This window comes from Aspergillus multicolor (genome assembly GCF_047715735.1).
Source record: "Aspergillus multicolor strain CBS 133.54 unplaced genomic scaffold BDW74scaffold_1, whole genome shotgun sequence".
NCBI classification, from domain to species: Eukaryota; Fungi; Ascomycota; class Eurotiomycetes; order Eurotiales; family Aspergillaceae; genus Aspergillus; species Aspergillus multicolor.
Window position 1 is genome coordinate 148579 of NW_027395952.1, and position 18709 is coordinate 167287.

At 51.8% G+C, this 18709-nt stretch overlaps 8 protein-coding genes and 2 non-coding genes across 10 annotated transcripts; 3 read left to right on the top strand and 7 right to left on the bottom strand.

Annotated features, from left to right (window-relative positions):
* Positions 1-2149: 2149 nt before the first annotated feature.
* On the bottom strand, positions 2150-2717 carry BDW74DRAFT_164428 (uncharacterized protein; the record flags this gene model as incomplete). The annotated part of the gene is made up of 2 exons (XM_073726260.1): positions 2150-2473; positions 2547-2717. The coding sequence occupies 2 exons, from the start codon at positions 2715-2717 to the stop codon at positions 2150-2152; spliced, it is 495 nt and encodes a 164-aa protein (XP_073589251.1).
* Positions 2718-3326: 609 nt separating this feature from the next.
* On the bottom strand, positions 3327-4626 carry BDW74DRAFT_171999 (Zn(II)2Cys6 transcription factor; the record flags this gene model as incomplete). Its single annotated transcript, XM_073727417.1, has 2 exons — positions 3327-4505; positions 4564-4626. 2 exons carry the CDS (start codon positions 4624-4626, stop codon positions 3327-3329), a joined length of 1242 nt encoding a protein of 413 aa, XP_073589252.1.
* An 825-nt stretch (positions 4627-5451) lies between these two features.
* Positions 5452-7231, bottom strand: BDW74DRAFT_172000 (uncharacterized protein; the record flags this gene model as incomplete). Its single annotated transcript, XM_073727418.1, has 4 exons — positions 5452-5848; positions 5907-6040; positions 6099-6609; positions 6690-7231. The coding sequence occupies 4 exons, from the start codon at positions 7229-7231 to the stop codon at positions 5452-5454; spliced, it is 1584 nt and encodes a 527-aa protein (XP_073589253.1).
* A 734-nt stretch (positions 7232-7965) lies between these two features.
* On the bottom strand, positions 7966-10504 carry BDW74DRAFT_172001 (Aldehyde/histidinol dehydrogenase; the record flags this gene model as incomplete). Its single annotated transcript, XM_073727419.1, has 5 exons — positions 7966-8073; positions 8147-8558; positions 8621-9093; positions 10023-10249; positions 10312-10504. The coding sequence occupies 5 exons, from the start codon at positions 10502-10504 to the stop codon at positions 7966-7968; spliced, it is 1413 nt and encodes a 470-aa protein (XP_073589254.1).
* A 752-nt stretch (positions 10505-11256) lies between these two features.
* BDW74DRAFT_172002 (RTA1 domain-containing protein) lies at positions 11257-12325 on the bottom strand (the record flags this gene model as incomplete). Its single annotated transcript, XM_073727420.1, has 2 exons — positions 11257-11948; positions 12196-12325. 2 exons carry the CDS (start codon positions 12323-12325, stop codon positions 11257-11259), a joined length of 822 nt encoding a protein of 273 aa, XP_073589255.1.
* Positions 12097-12191, top strand: BDW74DRAFT_t1. The gene has a single exon. It is a non-coding gene; the product is annotated as a tRNA-Lys (tRNA).
* Positions 12326-12625: 300 nt separating the features above from the next.
* On the top strand, positions 12626-13883 carry BDW74DRAFT_184427 (RTA1 domain-containing protein; the record flags this gene model as incomplete). The annotated part of the gene is made up of 3 exons (XM_073730808.1): positions 12626-13014; positions 13077-13325; positions 13396-13883. Exons 1-3 carry the CDS (start codon positions 12867-12869, stop codon positions 13881-13883), a joined length of 885 nt encoding a protein of 294 aa, XP_073589256.1. The 5' UTR covers positions 12626-12866.
* A 261-nt stretch (positions 13884-14144) lies between these two features.
* Positions 14145-14582, bottom strand: BDW74DRAFT_172004 (MAPEG family protein; the record flags this gene model as incomplete). The annotated part of the gene is made up of 1 exon (XM_073727421.1): positions 14145-14582. The coding sequence occupies one exon, from the start codon at positions 14580-14582 to the stop codon at positions 14145-14147; it is 438 nt and encodes a 145-aa protein (XP_073589257.1).
* A 790-nt stretch (positions 14583-15372) lies between these two features.
* Positions 15373-15475, top strand: BDW74DRAFT_t2. Its single transcript has one exon. It is a non-coding gene; the product is annotated as a tRNA-Lys (tRNA).
* A 1741-nt stretch (positions 15476-17216) lies between these two features.
* BDW74DRAFT_172005 (uncharacterized protein) lies at positions 17217-17949 on the bottom strand (the record flags this gene model as incomplete). Its single annotated transcript, XM_073727422.1, has 3 exons — positions 17217-17432; positions 17512-17811; positions 17890-17949. 3 exons carry the CDS (start codon positions 17947-17949, stop codon positions 17217-17219), a joined length of 576 nt encoding a protein of 191 aa, XP_073589258.1.
* Between the last annotated feature and the right edge of the window lie 760 nt (positions 17950-18709).

The window sequence follows — 18709 nt, forward strand, 5'->3', positions numbered from 1 at the left end:
AGCGACCTGACAGCCTTCATCCAGACCTCGCATGACTCCTGGCGTATCGGCCACCCCGCGCTCTACTCCAGCAGCCGCCCCATCCAAGAAAAGCAAACTGCCTTCCTCTGGGTCGCTGAGAACAACCGTCCAAAGCTCCTCGACTTCCTTACGAAGGACATCCTCCCGGTGATCAAGGAAGACACAGGGTTTAGGGACATAGGTCTCCTCACTGCAGCCCGCGCTGGGTGCTGCGAAATCATCACCCTCCTCCTGGATAACGGCGCCACAACCTCCATGGACCGCGCCTTCATCGAGGCCGTTACACGGGATAAACCTGAAGCCGTGAAGCTGTTCATCGCCCGCGGATCAAGTATCGACAAGTTCCCTAACCATGAATTCGAAGGGCACAACGTCCGCCTAGGCAAGGACAACATCCTACACTGGGCCGCAATGGACGGAGCCGCCGGGGTGGTCTCATACCTACTAACCTCAAACCTAGGCCTGAACATCAACAGCGTCGACAGCAACAGTGTGACGCCGCTAATGAAAGCCGTGCAGGGCGCCCACGCCGAAACCGTCGCGGTCCTCCTAAAGCACGGTGCCGACACCGAAATCTCCGCCGTCTGGCGCGGCCAGCCCCTCGCCTGCGCCGCGGAAACCGGCCAAAACGCCATCATCTCCCAACTCATCGACGCCGGCGCCAGACTCAACGGCGACGACCCCCGTACCTTCTTCAGCCCGCTCCTCACAGCCGTGCGCACAGGCTACTACCCGAAATTCCGGACAGACCCAGAAGGGCCGCGCGCCCACCGCTCTTACAGCACAATCCAGCTCCTTCTCTCGCGCGGCGCAGACCCCAATCTAGCCAAGGACCGCTTCCAGCGCAGCGCGCTGCACCAAGCCGCAGCAGAAGGCGACGTCGCGATGGTCCGGCTTCTGCTAGAATACAACTGTAACCCCGACATCCCCGACTACTTAGGCGGGACGCCGCTGGTGTATGCGACGGAGTTCCCGGAGGTCGTAGCCGTGCTGCTTGACGCAAGGGCGTCCGTCTGCGCGCCCGAGAAGCCCGGGACGAACTTCCCGCTTGCAATGGCGGTGGTGGAGAAACATACGGCGGCCGCGGAGATGCTGCTTGCGCGGTGGCCTGGGGATATCAACGGGACGGACCTGCTGGGCCGGACGGCTCTGGCGGTTGCGGCGTATTATCAGCACCGGGGGCTAGTGAAGATGCTTATTGATGCGGGCGCGGATCTGAACAAGCGGGATTGTGTTGGTCTTACGGCTCTTGACCAAGCTAGCTATCGAGTCTCGACTGAGCGGCCGGACGATGTTGGGCCGTTACTTCGGGAGGCTGGGGCACAGTTGGGGAAGTATGAGGGGCCGTACCCTGATCGGCTTTGGAATATGTGGGACGGGATGATGCTTAAGCATATGTTTTAGTGTGTTGTCGTTACTGAGGTGGAGAGTGCTTGGTACATGTACCTTTTAGACATGGTGGGCACTTGGGTACCTCGAGGTATCTATGCTGCCGCATCCGCTCTTTTATTCTGGTTCAAGTTACACTGAATGAAGGGTCTTGCGCTGGATCTTAATTCCCTTTTTTAAGTAGCATTTCTGCTTAGTACATGGAAGATAATAATAAGATTTCAATTCTTACCTTGCATAATGTCTTCCGGTAGGCTCCTTTCTGTATGCCATAAGCTCCCAATTTCTGTTCAAAGATACCTGGTCATTGATATAACCAGGTGAATAAGGATATACTGTGCCTGTTGAGAGAGCTAGCTCTACCTACGTATCGACCTAGGACATGTCACCCACTCGAGGTCGTCTAACTCAGAGCACATGTCGCAAAACATAGGTAAAAGGCTCAAAGCCCTAAGGCGCTTTCCAGTGGCATACGATACATCCTTTACAAGTCCTCCTCATCCACGGATAATGCAGACCCAATCGCCACCTAAACTTGGACGTTATCACGATAATGTAGCTTGCATTGAGCTCAAGGTAGAGGAGTATGTCACAAGGTTTGGCTAGACCGTCATACTGGCTGCCACCCGTCTCTTGCAGCAAAGAAATAAGCTTCTTTATTACTTAAGTATGTGGTAGACGTTTGCCTGTAAGAACTTAGAATGCGCTACCACAATATTCTTTGTCTCTCACTCACCACCTAAACCCCAGAATACGCGCCCTTCCCAGTCTGCCCAAGCCCACCCCTTTCCATCTCCCTCCGTTCCAGAATACAAACCCACGCCAGGGCCCCTGAAAGCGGAACAAGCCCAATTGCCAGGATAACAAGCACCGCACCAAGGGCCCGACTAGATACACTAGTGGATCCCATAGCACCCATAATTGAAATGACCACCAACGCAAACCAGAAAACTGTATCAATGACGTTGAGTGTGATGTACATCTTTGTATTCGCCCAGCGTTTCAGACGCGTGACGTGTGTTGTTAGGAGTTGGTACGCCATGAAGACGGCGGATTTGAGGCACTGCAGACGTACCGTTAGAGCCCGTACCATATATAAGAGTTGCAAGAGAAAGGGAGTGAGGGGGTAAACGCACCACTGCAATGCCCCATGTATTTGTGCGTGCTCGAGGCGTGCCGCTGTCTGCTATGCGGGCTATGGTGAGGATAAATGTTATTAGGACAGGGACGCCGATGACGACGTGGAGTCTGAATTTTGTGCGGGGGATGGATTCGGGTGCGACGTTGAGCTTTTGGAGGAGAAGCATGTTTGAGAGAGCAGTATTTATGACAAGGTCGGCCGTCTATTGTTGATGCGATAGACTGCGGATTGATATTCAATGAATGGAATACTGATTTCAGACGGGGGTAACGTATATTGGATAGATTTGAGGACAATGTGCAGCGGAATAAATTCAAGATATAGGTACTTAAGTGTCTCAAGTCTGCTGCCTATTCGTAGCAAACCGCCCGTACGAACCAGCCACCACTAAATAATCTTAATGCTGCCGTGCGTTGTTGTTTTACATGGATAACATCGCCCGCACTCGTACCCTTATCCCGATTAGGGCATCTATACTGCAGGCAGGGCCAGGCGCCGATGGTGGGCCCTGATCGACCCTGTGATTGGCATTCCCTAGAACAGCCTTGCACGGGCTTGGAGGGGGTGCCTAAAATAAGTCGGTCTGGGGAGCGCACAAGCGGCTAGCGCCGGAGACAGTCTCTGTTAGTCAGGCATGTCAAGGGGGCGCGCGGCAGAGATCTCTAGGGTGAATTGTAGATCATTCTCCCGTCCCCTTGTCCCTTGCCAGATGGATTACTACGATAATCGGTGATGAAAACTATATTCTTCATCCCTAGAGCTCTATGATACCATGTTATGTACCCATCAAACCCAACGGCGACTGCATAGACTCTGTTGGTAAATACCCTTCCCCAAAAACCTCCGTAACAGGCCATCGAATATGCACCTTCCACTCCTCATCGAGTAAGCGAAGAATATCCCCCAGAACAGCTCGACCCCAAGATTGCAGGAAGCAATTCCCACGAGCAAGATGAAGGAACGCACAGTAGTGCGCGTGAACGATCAGCGCAAATGGATAGTTCGCTTGAAGATACCCCAGGTACTCTGCAGAGACGCGTATAGCCCACCCCGCAGCTAATGTCATTGAGTTCGGTTGTGTGAAGGCGTGCCCGGAAAGGCTGCGCAGTGCGTCGATCACGCGCGTATACGTCTCCACGTCGTGGGCGGAATCTCCGGCCTGGAGACACTGCGTGTTCAACTGGTCCAGGTGGTCAAGTGATTCGCTGACGTGGTCTGGGATTGCGACCGATTGATCGCCCGGGTTGAAGAGCGGCGCAAAGTTGCTCTGGCGGAGGACGGCATATGCTGCGTTCGTTACCTGCTGAACGCCTCGGCATAGGACAAAGACATTGTTCAGTCCGTCCAGCGAGGGTCTGTCGGCGTCTGATCCATCGGTACTCGTTAATGCAGACCCAAAGGCGTACGCCACCACCAGCGCCGACAAGCCCATCATCGAGCGGGCATTGTCCGCAGAAACACTATTCACCCCCTCGCGGAGCGCCTGCAACGCCTCCCCTTTATGCGCGGTCGCAAGACCAAGCCAAAAAGCTTGTTCCTGACCGGAATCCGAGAGCGCAAGGTGTAGCGCTGAGACGGCCAGAATTCCGTGCATCAGCGGCGGCGTTTTGAGCGCTTCTTCGACGAGGCTGATCTGCCATACCATTCGGGTCTCCGTGTCGCGGGAGAAGAACTGGCACGTCTCGTTCTGCCAATTTACCAGGAGTCTTAGCTGGGTCATGTCCAGCGGTGGAGTGAGGGAAGTTGTCTCATGGCTGAACGGGCGATCCAGAAGGCGAAAGGGCGTCTCTGGTGTGCTGCCTGCTGTTGATGTAGAAGGCGCGATACGCCTCGATCTTGACCTTGTACGTTGGGTTGGCTCGTCCCCAGCCCATATGTACGAGGCCTCAGTCACATATTCACACTCCTCCTGACGCGTTCTGCAATTGGTGCATTTTGGGCGTTTCTCGTCGCACTAGGTATACGTCAGCATATGCAGCCCTCTTTGAGGCAGAAGAAAGACAATCCTTGACCCTCCGCTGTTTGCAAGCTTTGCAGCCGTGGCGGGACTTGCGATGGGTGCGACGCAGCGGCATTGCGCAGACTGCTTGGCCTGGACGTAGATAGGCAGGACATGGCCGTATTCGTAAAGTCTACGAGTCGGGTGGCCAGGAGCCTTTTGGCCCGGCGCGACCGTAGCGGAGATCTCTAGGCAACCATGGTTTCATGCAAAGTTGCTGCATGGTGCAAACTCTGCGGCGCCAAGGGTCGCGATTTCGGGCTGCGCTTCTGGATCTGGGCATGCGTACGAGTACGAGGTCTCGGTGGGTCCGCTGATGGGACACCGCAAGAGTGAGTGGAAAGATTTTCTCATCAGAGAGTTTTCCACAGAGGCTAGATGTTAACGAAAATAGAGACTAGAATGATAATGACGCAGCACCCTCCAATACTCAGAGGTTTAAATTGGAACCCCAGCGTCATGGAGATAAGTAAGTTGGTTGGCAGGCAACCTGGAAGGAACAACTAGGGCTTTGTTGCAGCTTAAGCCCTAGGTGCAACAACCCCTGGTACGTCTGCAGACCGAATAAGTCTAGCTAGGTAGACATACAATATCCTTTGATTCAGCGTCATATTATAAGAGAGAAAAGATAGAGATGTATAGGTGCCTTCTGTATGTTCCGCTTTCCTTTGCATCCATAACGTTTTCATTTTATTAAAATCCACTGTAGTGTACCTTTGGTTCACATTGTTATCCTGACACTTGGATTGATCAAAGTACCCCGTTTCAAACTAAATATGAGCATTTTACCTTTCCGGACCTGCTTCAATGTCGGCTATTCTATTGTCATAGTAAGCGAACCCAAGCATCCCAAATCCATATGGCCATAATCCGTGATCCCCAATGACATGGTAGCCAACACTCAAGGCGTCTGAATACTCCACGCAATACCCTCACAAGGCGCCACAAGCTCCTCCGCCCCAACCAGCCGAGAAACAGCAACAGTTGTCCCATTCCCATCCTTCGGATTCCATATCAGCGCACTCCCATCCGGCCTCCAAGCAGGCCAGCCCGCGTCAGGCAATGCATTACGGGGGTCCCGTGCAAACGCGACGTAAAAGTCCTGCCATTTCGCGGCTGTTGCGTACTCCAGAACCGAAGGAATTGAGTTCTCCGCCCATCCATACTGCGTGAATGTGCCGAAGAGTAGAGGGAGTTCGGATGTGTGGTACGCACCTTCCCAGGGCCGCGGCGAGATGTTGGGGAAAGAGGCGTCGTTGAGGTAGCGGAATGTGGTGGAGTTTGTTTTGTAGCGGACCCTAGGTCAATATTAGCAGTCGCAATATCAAGGTTCGAAAGTGACGGGTCAAGACATACATCGTATTATAGTTTGCAGGGCATTGCTGGTGGCCCAGGGTTTGGATGCGCAGGTCTGTTAGATTCGGCCCTGCCACACCAGGCCAATCAATCAGAGACGCCATCTCGTTATAGTTCGTGCCTATAATAGCGGGCTTCGCAATACTCAAGCCGTTAGTCATAACTCAATTGTAAAAAACTCGCGACCCTCACCAGCTTAGAATAATTCCCCGCCCTCGCTCTCGCAGTATAATCCGCAAACTTCGTAACCCCATCCACAACCGTCGTAAAGGATAGCTGCCCATCCTCATGGCCCAGATTATATTCCTGCCAGAAGCTCACAATATCCACCGCACTAGCATTCTGCATACAGCTCAGCTCCTCCCGCGCCGTCAGACCAGCACACCCAACCCCCGCTGCAACGCTCGAGAAATTCAGCATTTGCACATCCTTACTCTCACCCGTCGCGAACACACTCCCCGAGTGCTGGATGAACCCGCCAACAATGGGATCCTCGGGATAAGCGTAGTTGTAGTAATCCGTGCTCGCGGCGCCGCTACTTTGGCCCCAGAGGAGCATTCGTGAAGCGTCGCCGCCGAAGAAGGCAATGTTATCGCGCACCCATTCGATTGCGGAGCGTTGGTCTAGCAGCCCGACGTTGAGGTTTGCACCTTCTTCGGCGAGGCCCCGGCTGTTGGGGAAGCCGAAGATGTTGACGCGGGCGCTGGTGGGATCTCGTAAGCTACGCCATGGTAATTGTGGTTGTAGTAGAGGGGATGGGATGTTGTTAAACGGCGCACCTACTTCATTGCGACGACGATGTGCGAGCGTGTCCGCTGGATCCACTGCGACGGGTCCATGGCCTCTGTGTCCAGTCCGCCTTCATAGAACCCGCCGCCGAAAATCCAGATGATGACGGGGAGGAGGTCCGCTGTCTGCATCGTGGAGTTCGAGTTCGCGATCGGATTGTACGGCGCCCAGATGTTTAGATTAAGGCAGTCCTCTGTCCAATTCCCCCACGGCTGCAACCACGGCGCGTCATAGGTATACACCGAGGGATAGCGCGCCTTATCCTCGTGGTATTGGGGGCACAGGCCGGCTGGTTTCGTTGCGTCGATGATGCCCCCGGGTACAGGGCGCTTTCGTTGCGGCGGACGGAAGCGCAGCTTGCCCACTGGTGCCTCGGCGTATGGGATTCCGAGGAATTGCGCTACGTCGGGCGCTGAGCCATTTACCAGTCCGTAGGCCCGGCCGGATGTTGTGTTCACGCTGAGAGTTGCAAGGGCGTTTGCCACGCCACTCCGCTGGAGGAGGGCAGCGAGTGCGAGAGGCACAAGGGAACGCATTATTATATGGTAGCTCTCAAGGCCACTTAGGTATATAGTACAATTTTTAAAAGATTGAAACACGTAGAACAGGGCCACTGTCATTCTTAAATCCTCAAGTCCTCTACATCTGTACCTATGAGCCCATAACTGCAGCTACATCCATATAGAAAGTTGGAGACGTTCTTGACCCCAGCTGCGGAGTCTAGTACTAATCCAGTCTCGTTGCTTGTCATTCCAAGGATTCTTGAATGCTGTTTACATCATCTGACCCTTCAAGGGTTAGGGACCCCACTTCACCCCGACCTAGACACCCCGTGGGGTAGCCTGATGTGGAAATCAAGTCCTATCCCCGGGGCCCCATCCCCAGCGAGGGGTCGGTTTGACAGCCATTATCCGATGATCGTACGACTGTGGAATAAAGCCATGATCTGCTGGAGTTTTCATTTTAGCTCTGGGGGTATTGTTAAGTTCAATGTTCTGCCGTTCTCCAAAGCTACCGATTGGCCCTGCGACTTGGAACTTCGACAGCCCAACGATATCTTGCGCTTAGGAGTTGGTAGAGAGAGATAGAATGAATATATTATAAACACAGAATCTGTAAGAGGCACTTCACTTCCAATGTACGATATTGTACTATATGCGTACTATATATAATCAGGTCGTCCTTCAAAGAGGCCGAAACGTACCATCCCATATGATGGTAGATTACGAAGCCAGAGTCAAAGTGCAACCACAACCTAACTCCCTTACGCCTACTCCTCCTTAACATGAAAACTCTTGAAACTAACGAAGGGCTCAAACGCCCTCGGCCCAAGCGTAAACCCCATACCCGAATTCTTCCATCCGCTCCATGCAAGGTCCTATAGCCGTACCGTCAATCCCGCACCACAAAAGGCCAAGCAAGACGTATATAAGGGAGGAGTGGAAACGTACCGGACTAGGATAATCGCACCGATTGATAAACAACGTCCCTGCTTCCAACTCTCTAAGCAATTTCTCACCACCTTGCAGATCGCGCGTCCAAATACTTGCTGTAAGGCCGTAGTCGCTGTCGTTCATCAGGCGTACGGCTTCTTCGTCAGAGGACACGCGCATAATGGGAATGACGGGGCCAAAGGTTTCCTCTTTCATAACGGCCATGGTGTGGTCGACGTTCGTGAGGATCGTGGGGACGGCGTAGTTTCCATTTGCAGGCGGGGTGGCGAAGGTTGAGTTCGGCGGCGTTACATCAACCACTCCCTTGTCCAGCGCATCTTGGATATGCGCCCAAATCGCCTTCTGAGCTGCGCGCGAAATCACGGGGCCGACGGTGGCAGCTGGGTCTGTTGGGTCTCCGAGCTTATACCTAGAGACCACGTCAGCCTCCGGCTATTTCTCTTACTGCTTCTCTGGAGAGCAAGTACTTACGTTGCCAGCTCCTTCTTTACCTCCTCCACAAAGGCATCATGTACACCGGCATGAACATAGATCCGTTCCACCGCACAGCAGCTCTGACCGGCATTAAACACCGCCCCGTCAACCAGCTGTTCCGCGGTATATTTCAGATCCGCGTCAGCCCGGACATAAGCAGGGTCATTCCCGCCAAGCTCGAGGGTAAGAGGTAAGAAGCGTCCCGCCGTGCTCTGGCGGAGCGCTCGTCCGCCAGTCGTTGAGCCCGTGAAAGTAGCGAGTTTGATATCCGGGATTTGCACGATCTGATTCAATGTCTCGGAATTGCCGCAGTGTAGAATTTGTAGGACAGCGCTGGGTAGGCCGGCCTCATGGAATATCTCGGTGATGCGCTCGGCGACAAGGGGTGTTTGCGGAGAGGACTTGATGACGACGGTAGTCCCGGCCAGCAAGACGGGATTGAGGGAGTTGACGATAATCAGGTATGGGAACTAATAACCTATTATTAGCAATGTCATCTTCCAAAGTTTCAGATGTATGAGTCTCGTACATTCCAAGCGAAAATAATTAGCGTAGGGCCGAGCGGTTCCCGTTCAACCCACCGACGAAATTCGCTCTCCGGACCGTCCAGGAATAGAACTGAGCGAGTTGTCCGTCACTGCGGGTAACATGAACTACGTGTGCGTTGTTTATGTTGTTACGTTTGGCATTGTATTTGCTTGGTGGTTTCTTGACGCAAGAAAGAGCTTCCGGTTGTCATAAATTTGCACCACCTACTTAAACACATATCCATACAGGCGATGTCTCTTTATAATTCCGGGTCAACATATTAGAAAGCTACCGAGTTCACTTGCTCTATCTGATGATCTTGAGCAGCAGTAGGGCGTATTTAAACTTGACTGGAGTCCTCGTATCTTCATCCTGGCACCCCGCACTGAGTTGCTCTTTTTTATGCTATGTAGGCATAGTCCAGGGATCCTATTAGACCTCAGATTTTGCCGATGCACGGCTGAACTGCGGCTGTGACATTCGGTTTAATAATTCTCATTGATCAACACACTTACTCCAGCTCGCCCAACACAAACCTCCACATAACACCCGACAATAATTCTCCATTATGCTTCTTCCTGACTCTCGCCATCGCGTCCTCGAAAATATCATCCGAGAACACACCCTGCTGATGCCTCGCCTCAAGAATAGTCGAGACAATAAACTCATCAAACTCCGGATGCACCTACACAGAGGAAACGCGATCTGGGATATAAAGCCCCTGAACCTCGCACCGCGGACTCAAGCCAAGATTTTGCACTCCGTCTGGAATATCAGTGAGCATGTCGCGGTGCATCTGGTGGAGCTCCTGGTGACCTTCTTAGCAGGGCTATTTTTAAAAGATTCAAATAACGCGAGCGAGGTGTCTTACAACGACCTCACTCCCAAATAGTCTTGGTCCAACTGGTGTCAGGTCAATCCGATCAACGGAGATTTCCCATCCTTTCGGGTTCGTGATCACAGCCCCGCCCAAAGCGCGTCCGATGATCTGGTGGCCAAAGCAGATACCCAGGACACGAACTCGGTCGGACTCAATGGCCGTTTTAACGTATTCCAGTAGACGCAGGATCCAGCGGTCGTTACCGAAGGCGCTATGCTCTGCAAATGTTAGGTTGTGCGCGCATTGTTGATAAGTTGGCTGTATGGGAGGAGGTACTCACTGCTTCCCGTCAAAAGAACGCAGTCTACTTTCTCCAGAGAAGGAAGAGACTCCATAGCCACCACGTCGCTTCTTGTCACCTGAAGCTCAACTTTTGTCTTGCCTCCATCCTCGGCGTACAACTGCTGCCCTCGATGAAGGAAGCCCGTAAAAATGTCAGCGTAGGTGCCTCTTTCCCGGACGACGTGGACCATAGGTGTATCGCACTCGAGTATTGCAACGCGCAACAAGGACATCGTGGACAGGATTGAGTAGACCGTAGACAGGTTCGAGATGGGCGTGCAGGTGGTATATCTAGCCCTATCTGCCAAGGTCTACGTAACCAGCCAATCACAGGGCATACCGCGCTGGGCTTTGCTCCACGGCCGACATGTGCTATCCTGGTGACTTTAACCTTGCCTCGCAGCCTAATCAAGGCTCCATGAGATGTACTTGAGAGACTGCTGGCGGGAAAGGGGGATGGCTTTGTAGACTGTGGTTCCGTGCAGTAGGGCAGGCTTTAGCCTTAATTAGGTTTGCACTATATGTTATTCTCATGCGACTTGTTTATCACATACGACCACAAGGTGTGGAGAACAGGGCTTCCCGTCCGCTCAGCCGTACTTAAGCCACACGCCGGCTGGTTAGTAGTATGGTGGGTGACCACATGCGAATCCCAGCTGTTGTATGTTTTTAGTTAGGATCTTTTTTTTCCTGCGCCAGCATACCTCGTAGAGTTATGTAGAGCATGCTCGGGGCCTTGCAGTTACTTGATTTGAACGAGAACTCTGCTCAAAGCCAGATTCATCCTGCCTTGAACTCAGCAACATGTGATATAGTGTTTTTAGGCATGTGGAGTAATCAACCTTGGAACGGGATATTGACCCTGCGAACAATGCTAAGTTGGCAATGGTACGGAACACCAAATTTTGATATACAGGCATATAGCCTATCCAAACTAAGCACCCTAAAACTCCCGCCCCCTCTCACCCCCCAGCATCTCCATATCCTGCTCCTGCGCATACGCCACCTTCCCACTAACAACATTCTTCGGATGCCAGACATTCAACACAACACAAACAACAAACATGAGCGCCGCATCCAGCACATAAATATACACCTCATTACTCTGCAGAGCCCCCTCCTTCCCCTGCACATACTCCGCAACTCGAAACAGCGAGCGCACCATAATCAACAGACTAACGGCATACAAAATCTTCAGGAACTTCGCCCACGGGATGTCTGTACCAAGGCGATGGAGCGGGGTACTCAGCATGCGCCGGTGGAAAATAATTGAGACAACGATGAAGATCCCAAAGAAGAGGATCTGCACGAATAGTCCGCCCAGTATCATCTTTTCGCCCATCCGTGCGCCCTCGGCGGTGCTGGCTTTCGCTTGCATCCCGCCGCCGCCGCTCTGTAGGAGGAAGGAGAGAACGTCGCCGGTGACGAAGGTCTTTGTGAGCCAATTGGGTCGGATCGGTGAGATGGAGCCGGCGTTTAGGGTAAGGATTATTCGGCCCAGAACCATGTAGATTGAGGCCGCGAAGAGGGCGGGTCCGAGTAGGATTAGGAGGCTTTGGCCGATGTACGGGTACATTGTCCAATTGGGGGTTTGGGTTGCGCTGATGAAGCGGCAGAGGTAGCCGATTGCTTCAACTGGATGCGGGAAAGTTAGTACGGGTAGGTAAGATGGCGGAGGGAGTTGGGGTATTGTAGGAGGTAGGAGGTAAAGGTAGACATACAGATTCCCCCAATGATAAATGGCGTCATGTACCATGCTCTAGAGCTGACTTTTCAAATCAATTCCTCATTAGCTCAGTTGGAAGAGCGTGGGACTTTTAGGCGGCAGAAATTCTGCCAGTTATCCCAATGTCGAGGGTTCGAGCCCCTCATGAGGAGTTACCTTTTTTACTTTTTTTTGCGGGATGGAGGATTGCTTGCCAGATGTGGATGACGGTAGTGAGGGCGAAGAGCGCGGCGAAGGGGATGGCCGCTGCCTTGGAGGGGTCGTAGTTGTAGAACTTGTAGCCCATTTTGCTGTGACCGGAGTGTAAAAAGCAGATTGATTTAACGGGGCAGTAAAAACTAAAAGGACAGCAGATCCTTCTTATATATGTGATTATTCTCTCCATAATACTGCGGATGTAGTGAGCCCCTGACAAGGCCAGGGACAACAAACAGACGCAAATAGCAGCACCAGGCAATTCATAGCCCTAATCGGAGCACGATACGAAGTACGAGCTAGCAGCGCAAAATATGAAACCGAAGAGCGGCCGGGCTGCTCAAAAAGAGAGGTGGAGCTAAGCTCGAGTGGCGCCGCGGCCCATCTCCCGAAAAAGTTATGCGTACGAGAACGAGAGAAGGAATGCATTTGCCTACAACTGAACCTTTTTATAGTTCCCAAGGTTGGAGTAATGGATCTGCGAATAGGCCTCCAAGCTCTATTTAAGCTCGTCTTGAGCCGGCTTGTCTGGGGTTTATCTTCTACTCTCCTTCTCAATCCACCACGGTCCACTGACTCCACTGAAGGGATAGCCCTAAACAGAACCCTGGAGGCTGCAGTCTCACCTCACCATGGAGTTTACTTTCTACTACTATACCCCCTCGGCAGCCGCCGGCGGCATCTTCGCCGGCCTCTTTGGTCTCTGCACAATCCTCCATCTCTACCAACTCCTCCGCACAAAAACTTGGTTCATGATCCCGTTCATGGTTGGCGCTGCCTGTACGCCTCCTTTCCATCTCCCTCTCCCTTGCGACCTTATACCATCCTACTAACGCATCCAGTGGAAACGGTCGGCTACATTGGCCGCGTCCTCTCCTCCGTCGAAGCCCCAGACTTCACCAAAGGTCCCTACGTGATGCAGAGCGCTCTCATCCTAATAGCGCCGGCGTTCTTAGCGGCTAGTATCTACATGACGCTGGGCCGGATTATCGCGATGCTGGATGCGGAGAGGTGCTCAATTATCCCGCTGCGCTTTCTCACGAAGATCTTTGTTGCGGGGGATGTCTTGTCGTTTCTCATGCAGGCCTCGGGTGTGTCTACCCCTTTCACCCAACCAACCTTGGAACCTTATATGGCACCCAACGCTAACGTCATCTCCAGGCGCGGGAATCATGGTCAAAGACACCAACAGCGCTGACACAGGCGAGAAGATTATCGTCGGCGGCCTCTTCGTGCAGATCATCTTCTTCGCGTTCTTCGTGGCCACAGCGGCAATCTTCGAGATCCGAATGGCAAGGCGGCGCGTGGCCATCCCATCCGAGCTGGCGGGTATCTGGCGCCGACATATGGTAGCCCTGTGCTTCACAAGCGTGCTTATTCTCATCCGGTCTGTGATACGCGTTGTCGAGTACCTGATGGGGTATGACTCGTATATGATGAAGCAGGAGGTGTTCATCTATGTTTTCGATGCGCTTTTAATGTTTATTGTGGGTTTTGCGCTCAATTGGTGCCATCCGAGTGAGGTTAACTGTGCGGTGGGGAGGGGGGAGATGTATTTTACGCGGGTTGTCGCTGTGAGGAAGTTTGCGGTGCCTGCTATGGAGATGGAGGTGGAGGTGGAGGAGGGGAGAAGGTCTAGTCGGAAGTAAGCGAGGTTTACGGATAATGTATGTAACAAAGTAATGGTTGAATATTGAACTTGTATAATTGATGACAGTCATTTCAATCTCGATTTTGCCCTCCCGTAGCAGTTCTGATGTAGAAGCCCTGGGTCGGGGCAAGGGCCCGGTCAACCGCAACTTGCAAGCCAGCCCCAATAAACTCCCGACCAGGAAGGGCCCAAGACAAACCTTATGTCCACCTCCCACCTGCACGAGATACCCCCTACACAAAAGTCCCTCCAACCCATGTCAGAAAGCAATAGCAGCCGCCCTAACCGTCATAGCCGCAAGTATTCCCGAAGAAAGCGCAAAGACACAAAACCTCAGCGGGACAACATTCCGCGTGCACTGGATAAGACTATGCGCGATGCGGGAGCCCACATACGCCCAAGCTAGTCCCTGGTCAATAGTATTATCCTCGCCGTGCCGTGCAACAGCGAGTGCCAGCGCCACGGCATAAAACTGCGTCGGCTGCTCGAGTAGGTTGTTGTAGTTGTCGCCTTTCCAGCGAACAGATGGCGGGGTTTTCTCGGTCAGCGCGGCTTTTGTGAAGGTGGGGTCGGAGGATTCTTTTAAATGCCCGACCGCGGGGATTCGGGTGGCGAACATCCAGAGTTCGATTATGATGGTCCAGCCGTTGAGGACGATTATGGGTTGGAGGAGGGATGGGATGTGGAGGGTGGACATCGTGGTGTTGGTTCTGGGAGCGGGGTTGGAATGAACTGGGTCCGGTATGGTAGATTGGAGATTCGGGATGGTAGTGACAAAAATACTTAAAAGGAGGGGGGTGATGCAGTAGTCATATACTTCTACACCCCGTCGGCGGCTGAACTCCGGATGGATGCCGGTTATACCAGAATCCGGCGGAGTCCGGATTTGAAGTCCGCTTGCCCTATCTTGGGGTGTGCAGGTATGATACCCTAGACGTTGCTAATTCACCTACAGAAATAACGAATATGACCCTGTTCCTGAAGGTTTGGTCACTTTCACGGCGTATTCTTTGCGCTTAATGTTGGTTCACTGGTCTACCCGATATCGGCGGCCGAACGGCTCGCATGTTGTCCATGTCGGTCGCCCGTACGTACAGGCATACAAATAGGTAAAGGGTCTGGCTTGGGGACAATAGTTTTGAGATGGTATACAAGGTAGGTATACGCATATAGGTTGAGTATAGAGGGTTTTTACGCGACAATTGCATCTGGCTTCGTTGCTCCCATCTCCAACCGGTGGGAATATATAGTGGGTGTTGGGGATAGTGCAGGTGCATCCCACAACCCAAACCCTCGCCCAAGGACTTACTTTACATATATTTAAGGTGTGCTGTATCTAATAGTAGCCCTACTAAGCTCGAAAACCTTGGTATATGTGGTGGATCGAGCGAAAACGTAAGATATCTCAAAGTGATCGTACAGATACAAGAGTTGGACGTGCGGATTTTGCAATATAAATCCTTTTAAGCAATTAATTTTTAACTGATTCCCCATTAGCTCAGTTGGAAGTAGCGTCAGACTTTTACCGCCTCCCGATTGGGAACTCTGCCGGTTATCTGAATGTCGAGGGTTCGAGCCCCTCATGGGGAGATCTTTTTTTTGACTTTTTCTGTCGTTTACATCAGGTTCAACGTGCTCTCTCCTATCTCAATCAAATCCCCGTCCTCTTGCCTATCGATTGATACCCTGTTGAGCTCCGTAGAGCGTGAGTGTGGGCCGTACTGCCGGTTTACAATTGCATGACTCGTCCCGTCGTCGTTCCCTCGAGGTCGACCTCGGAGATTCTGCCGCCAGAATATCGCCGCCTCCGATTATGCCATCCCTAACGGCCACGACAACCTTATCACACACAATACTGTTTCTGCGTTCCATCATGGAGACCGGTCTCGTCTTAAGGTATCTCTTTCTTCGAACTACTGTATTCTTGCATGACTTGCAGATCAAAGCCCGCTGTACCATACACCCGACCATCAAGGACGCCAAGCTAATCCGAGCACGTCACGTGCAATAGTCGACTGTACTACCCAGTTGGCCTTGCGGAATGGCGGCTAATAGTTGTTGTAGCTCTTGATAAATGCCCAAGTTCGATATATTCTGTAGAGGGGGCAGTTACTGTCGGCTGGACCCGCGCCCAGCACTTCTTTGGTTGTTTTCCAAGACTGCGGATTCAGGGTGACGTAGGCCCTGTGTCCTCCGTAGCCCTAAGACGGGAGGTCTTTCCAAAACACAGCCTTTTCTGCGTCGTTCTCACATCTCACTAGCAGGGCCATAAAGCCCACTATAGGATTGTCGGCTCTGTAATTAGTAACCAGCTTGGAAGAGCAAATAAAAGGCACCAAAAAGCGCCTCGTCTTCGAAGTTGCAGAGAGGACACCGTTGAAACTCGCCAAGGTACTAACTACCATGCGTACGCCAAGACCAACAATTGAATACATCCTGCCATAGTCCCAGATCCCATAACCCAGCGTAGATTCTAACTACGGGAGGGCGTCCCGATAGTACTAGTTGAGTAGCGCAGTATCAACGCGTTAGACAAACCCCGGAAACTTGAGCCGAAGTTGAACTCATGATAAATATCCCATCTGTCTAGTCTACCTCTTTGCCAGCATATACAATCACCGCGGGGCTTGAACCAATAGGACCTCGGGAAGAATGAGGTCCCAGGAAGTCGGTACTGGAGGGTTGGCCTACTAGCTCCAAACCGATCCCGGCTACCAGACGAAAGAGAAACCTTACCTAGGTATGCCATCAACTCACGTTCATGACGCAAGGGCAGTTCCCACTTGAGGCTTAATACTTTCCACCAGCTAAGCCCACCATACGAAGCTACAGCTCGTTCTTCTAGAGTGTTTGCCAATACAACAAGACATCAAGAGATCTTTATATGCATCTAGGTACCTTAGTTGTCGGCGCCATGAGATCCATGCTACGGCGGACTAGTTCTATGCTGTTCCAGACCCACATTTCTCTATCATTCTCGCGCCGCCCGCGACGGCGCATAGACGCACCGAGCTTCTTCGCTACCCCCATCCCCACCCCCGGAGTTCGTAGATATGTGGCCTCTTTGGCCGGTCGATCCAATGAGACATCCTCGACTGAGGTCCCAGCTTGGCGAATCCAGGCGGTAATCCTCGAGAGGAAGGCAAGGACCTGGTTTATGTAGAACGCAATGGAGATGAAGAAGACTGCGATCGGGAGTGTGAAGACCACTACCGCATGCCAAGTTAGCTCACATTGAGAGGGTGGAGATGGGAAAGTAAATGGAATAAATGGGTTCAGGCTTAGATTAAGAGGGACCTCGGGGCGAGTTTATGAGAGGAGACGTACAGATCTACCGGACGATGTATGTAAGGTCCATATTCTCCGAGTCGGCCTGGACACGGGAGAACTGCGAAACCGGCAACGCGAAGAAGGAGGCCATAAACAAGGCTGGAAGGAATAAGATTGTGACAACGGTGAAGACCATAATGGTGTTTCCTTGGCGGCCGGTTGATTGTGCTTCGGATAGGGTGGCGTGGCATTGGCGGAGATCCATGAGGCTGGTGATCTAAGATAGGGTGAGTTAGGTACATCGAAAGTAATGCAAAGGGAATACCGAAATGAAAAAAGAAAGGGTTGAAGCGTACCGAGGCGTTTGTCCTCTCAGCTTCCTTCTGCATCATATCAATGCGCCGGAGATACTGCATGCTCTCGTCCGCGAGAACCTGGTGCAAATCAGCTAGAGGAAGGACGGACGGTTTCTCAGCCAAAGAGGCCAAAACAACCTGTTGTTGCTCGAACACTTGACGGAGCATGCGAAGTTCCTCCAAAATATCTTTAATTTCGCGGAGTAGGTAGAACTCCGTGTTGATGGGTAGCTGATTTTGCTGGCTGGTATTCTTGAGAGAGTCGACGAATTGCTCATAGCGGGTTACTTCTTCATCGGCCTGAAAGGACCACATTTGTTAGTGGTCCCTGTAGGCTAAATAGGCCGTTCATGGGGTATGGTAGGGTAGATAGCTCACCACGCGGTTTATAGAATTGTTAAAGATATCAAGGAACTTGAAATCATCGTCTAGATGCATATTCCTGATTAGCGATTTATCAACCTTGGAAGCTTATTGGCCTTTTTTTTTTTTTTCTCCCAGTGCCTTGTGCTTTGGATGCTTTCCGTGAATGCCATAAGCATCATTGTCGGACTAACTTCCTTGATATGGGAGACTTTGTTCCTTAGTTGAATGCCTTTATTGGAATTGCCTTGATCCCAGTGTTGGCTGGTCTGGGTTTCTTCGTTGATCAACCTGCATGTTTGGCAATGCTTTATTCTACTACAATGATTCAATGTTATTTCAAAGAGCCTTGTCTATGGTTTTCTTTGTCCCATTAATCTAATATTCATGTAATGCTTTTTTCCTGTCTTGAATTATGACCTAATGTTATCGCATAAAGCCTTTGTTCAGCAAATACATAAAACAACATGGAAGGACTTTCTAAATTAGAGGAAGCATTACTCATACTTGCTTAAGTCTATCCCCCTGAAACAAACTAAATCTTGACTTGCATCAGAGCTTGACAAAGATAGTAAAATTGCCACAATATCCATCCGCAAACTTTTCAAAATGACAGAACAAGAAGTTACAAGCATCTCGCTTGTTGGTATTGTCTCCCGCTTTACCTCAAACACTGACCAAAATGGTCGCAATGCCGCATACATTGTGCGTCGCCTGGTGAAAGCCATTATAATGACTGGCTGCAATAGCTGCGCTGTGCATGTAAGCTTTCACATCCCCAGCAATCAGTGGCGCGTTTCCCTTTCCGCCTCAGCATCTAGTTCTAACGGGCTAA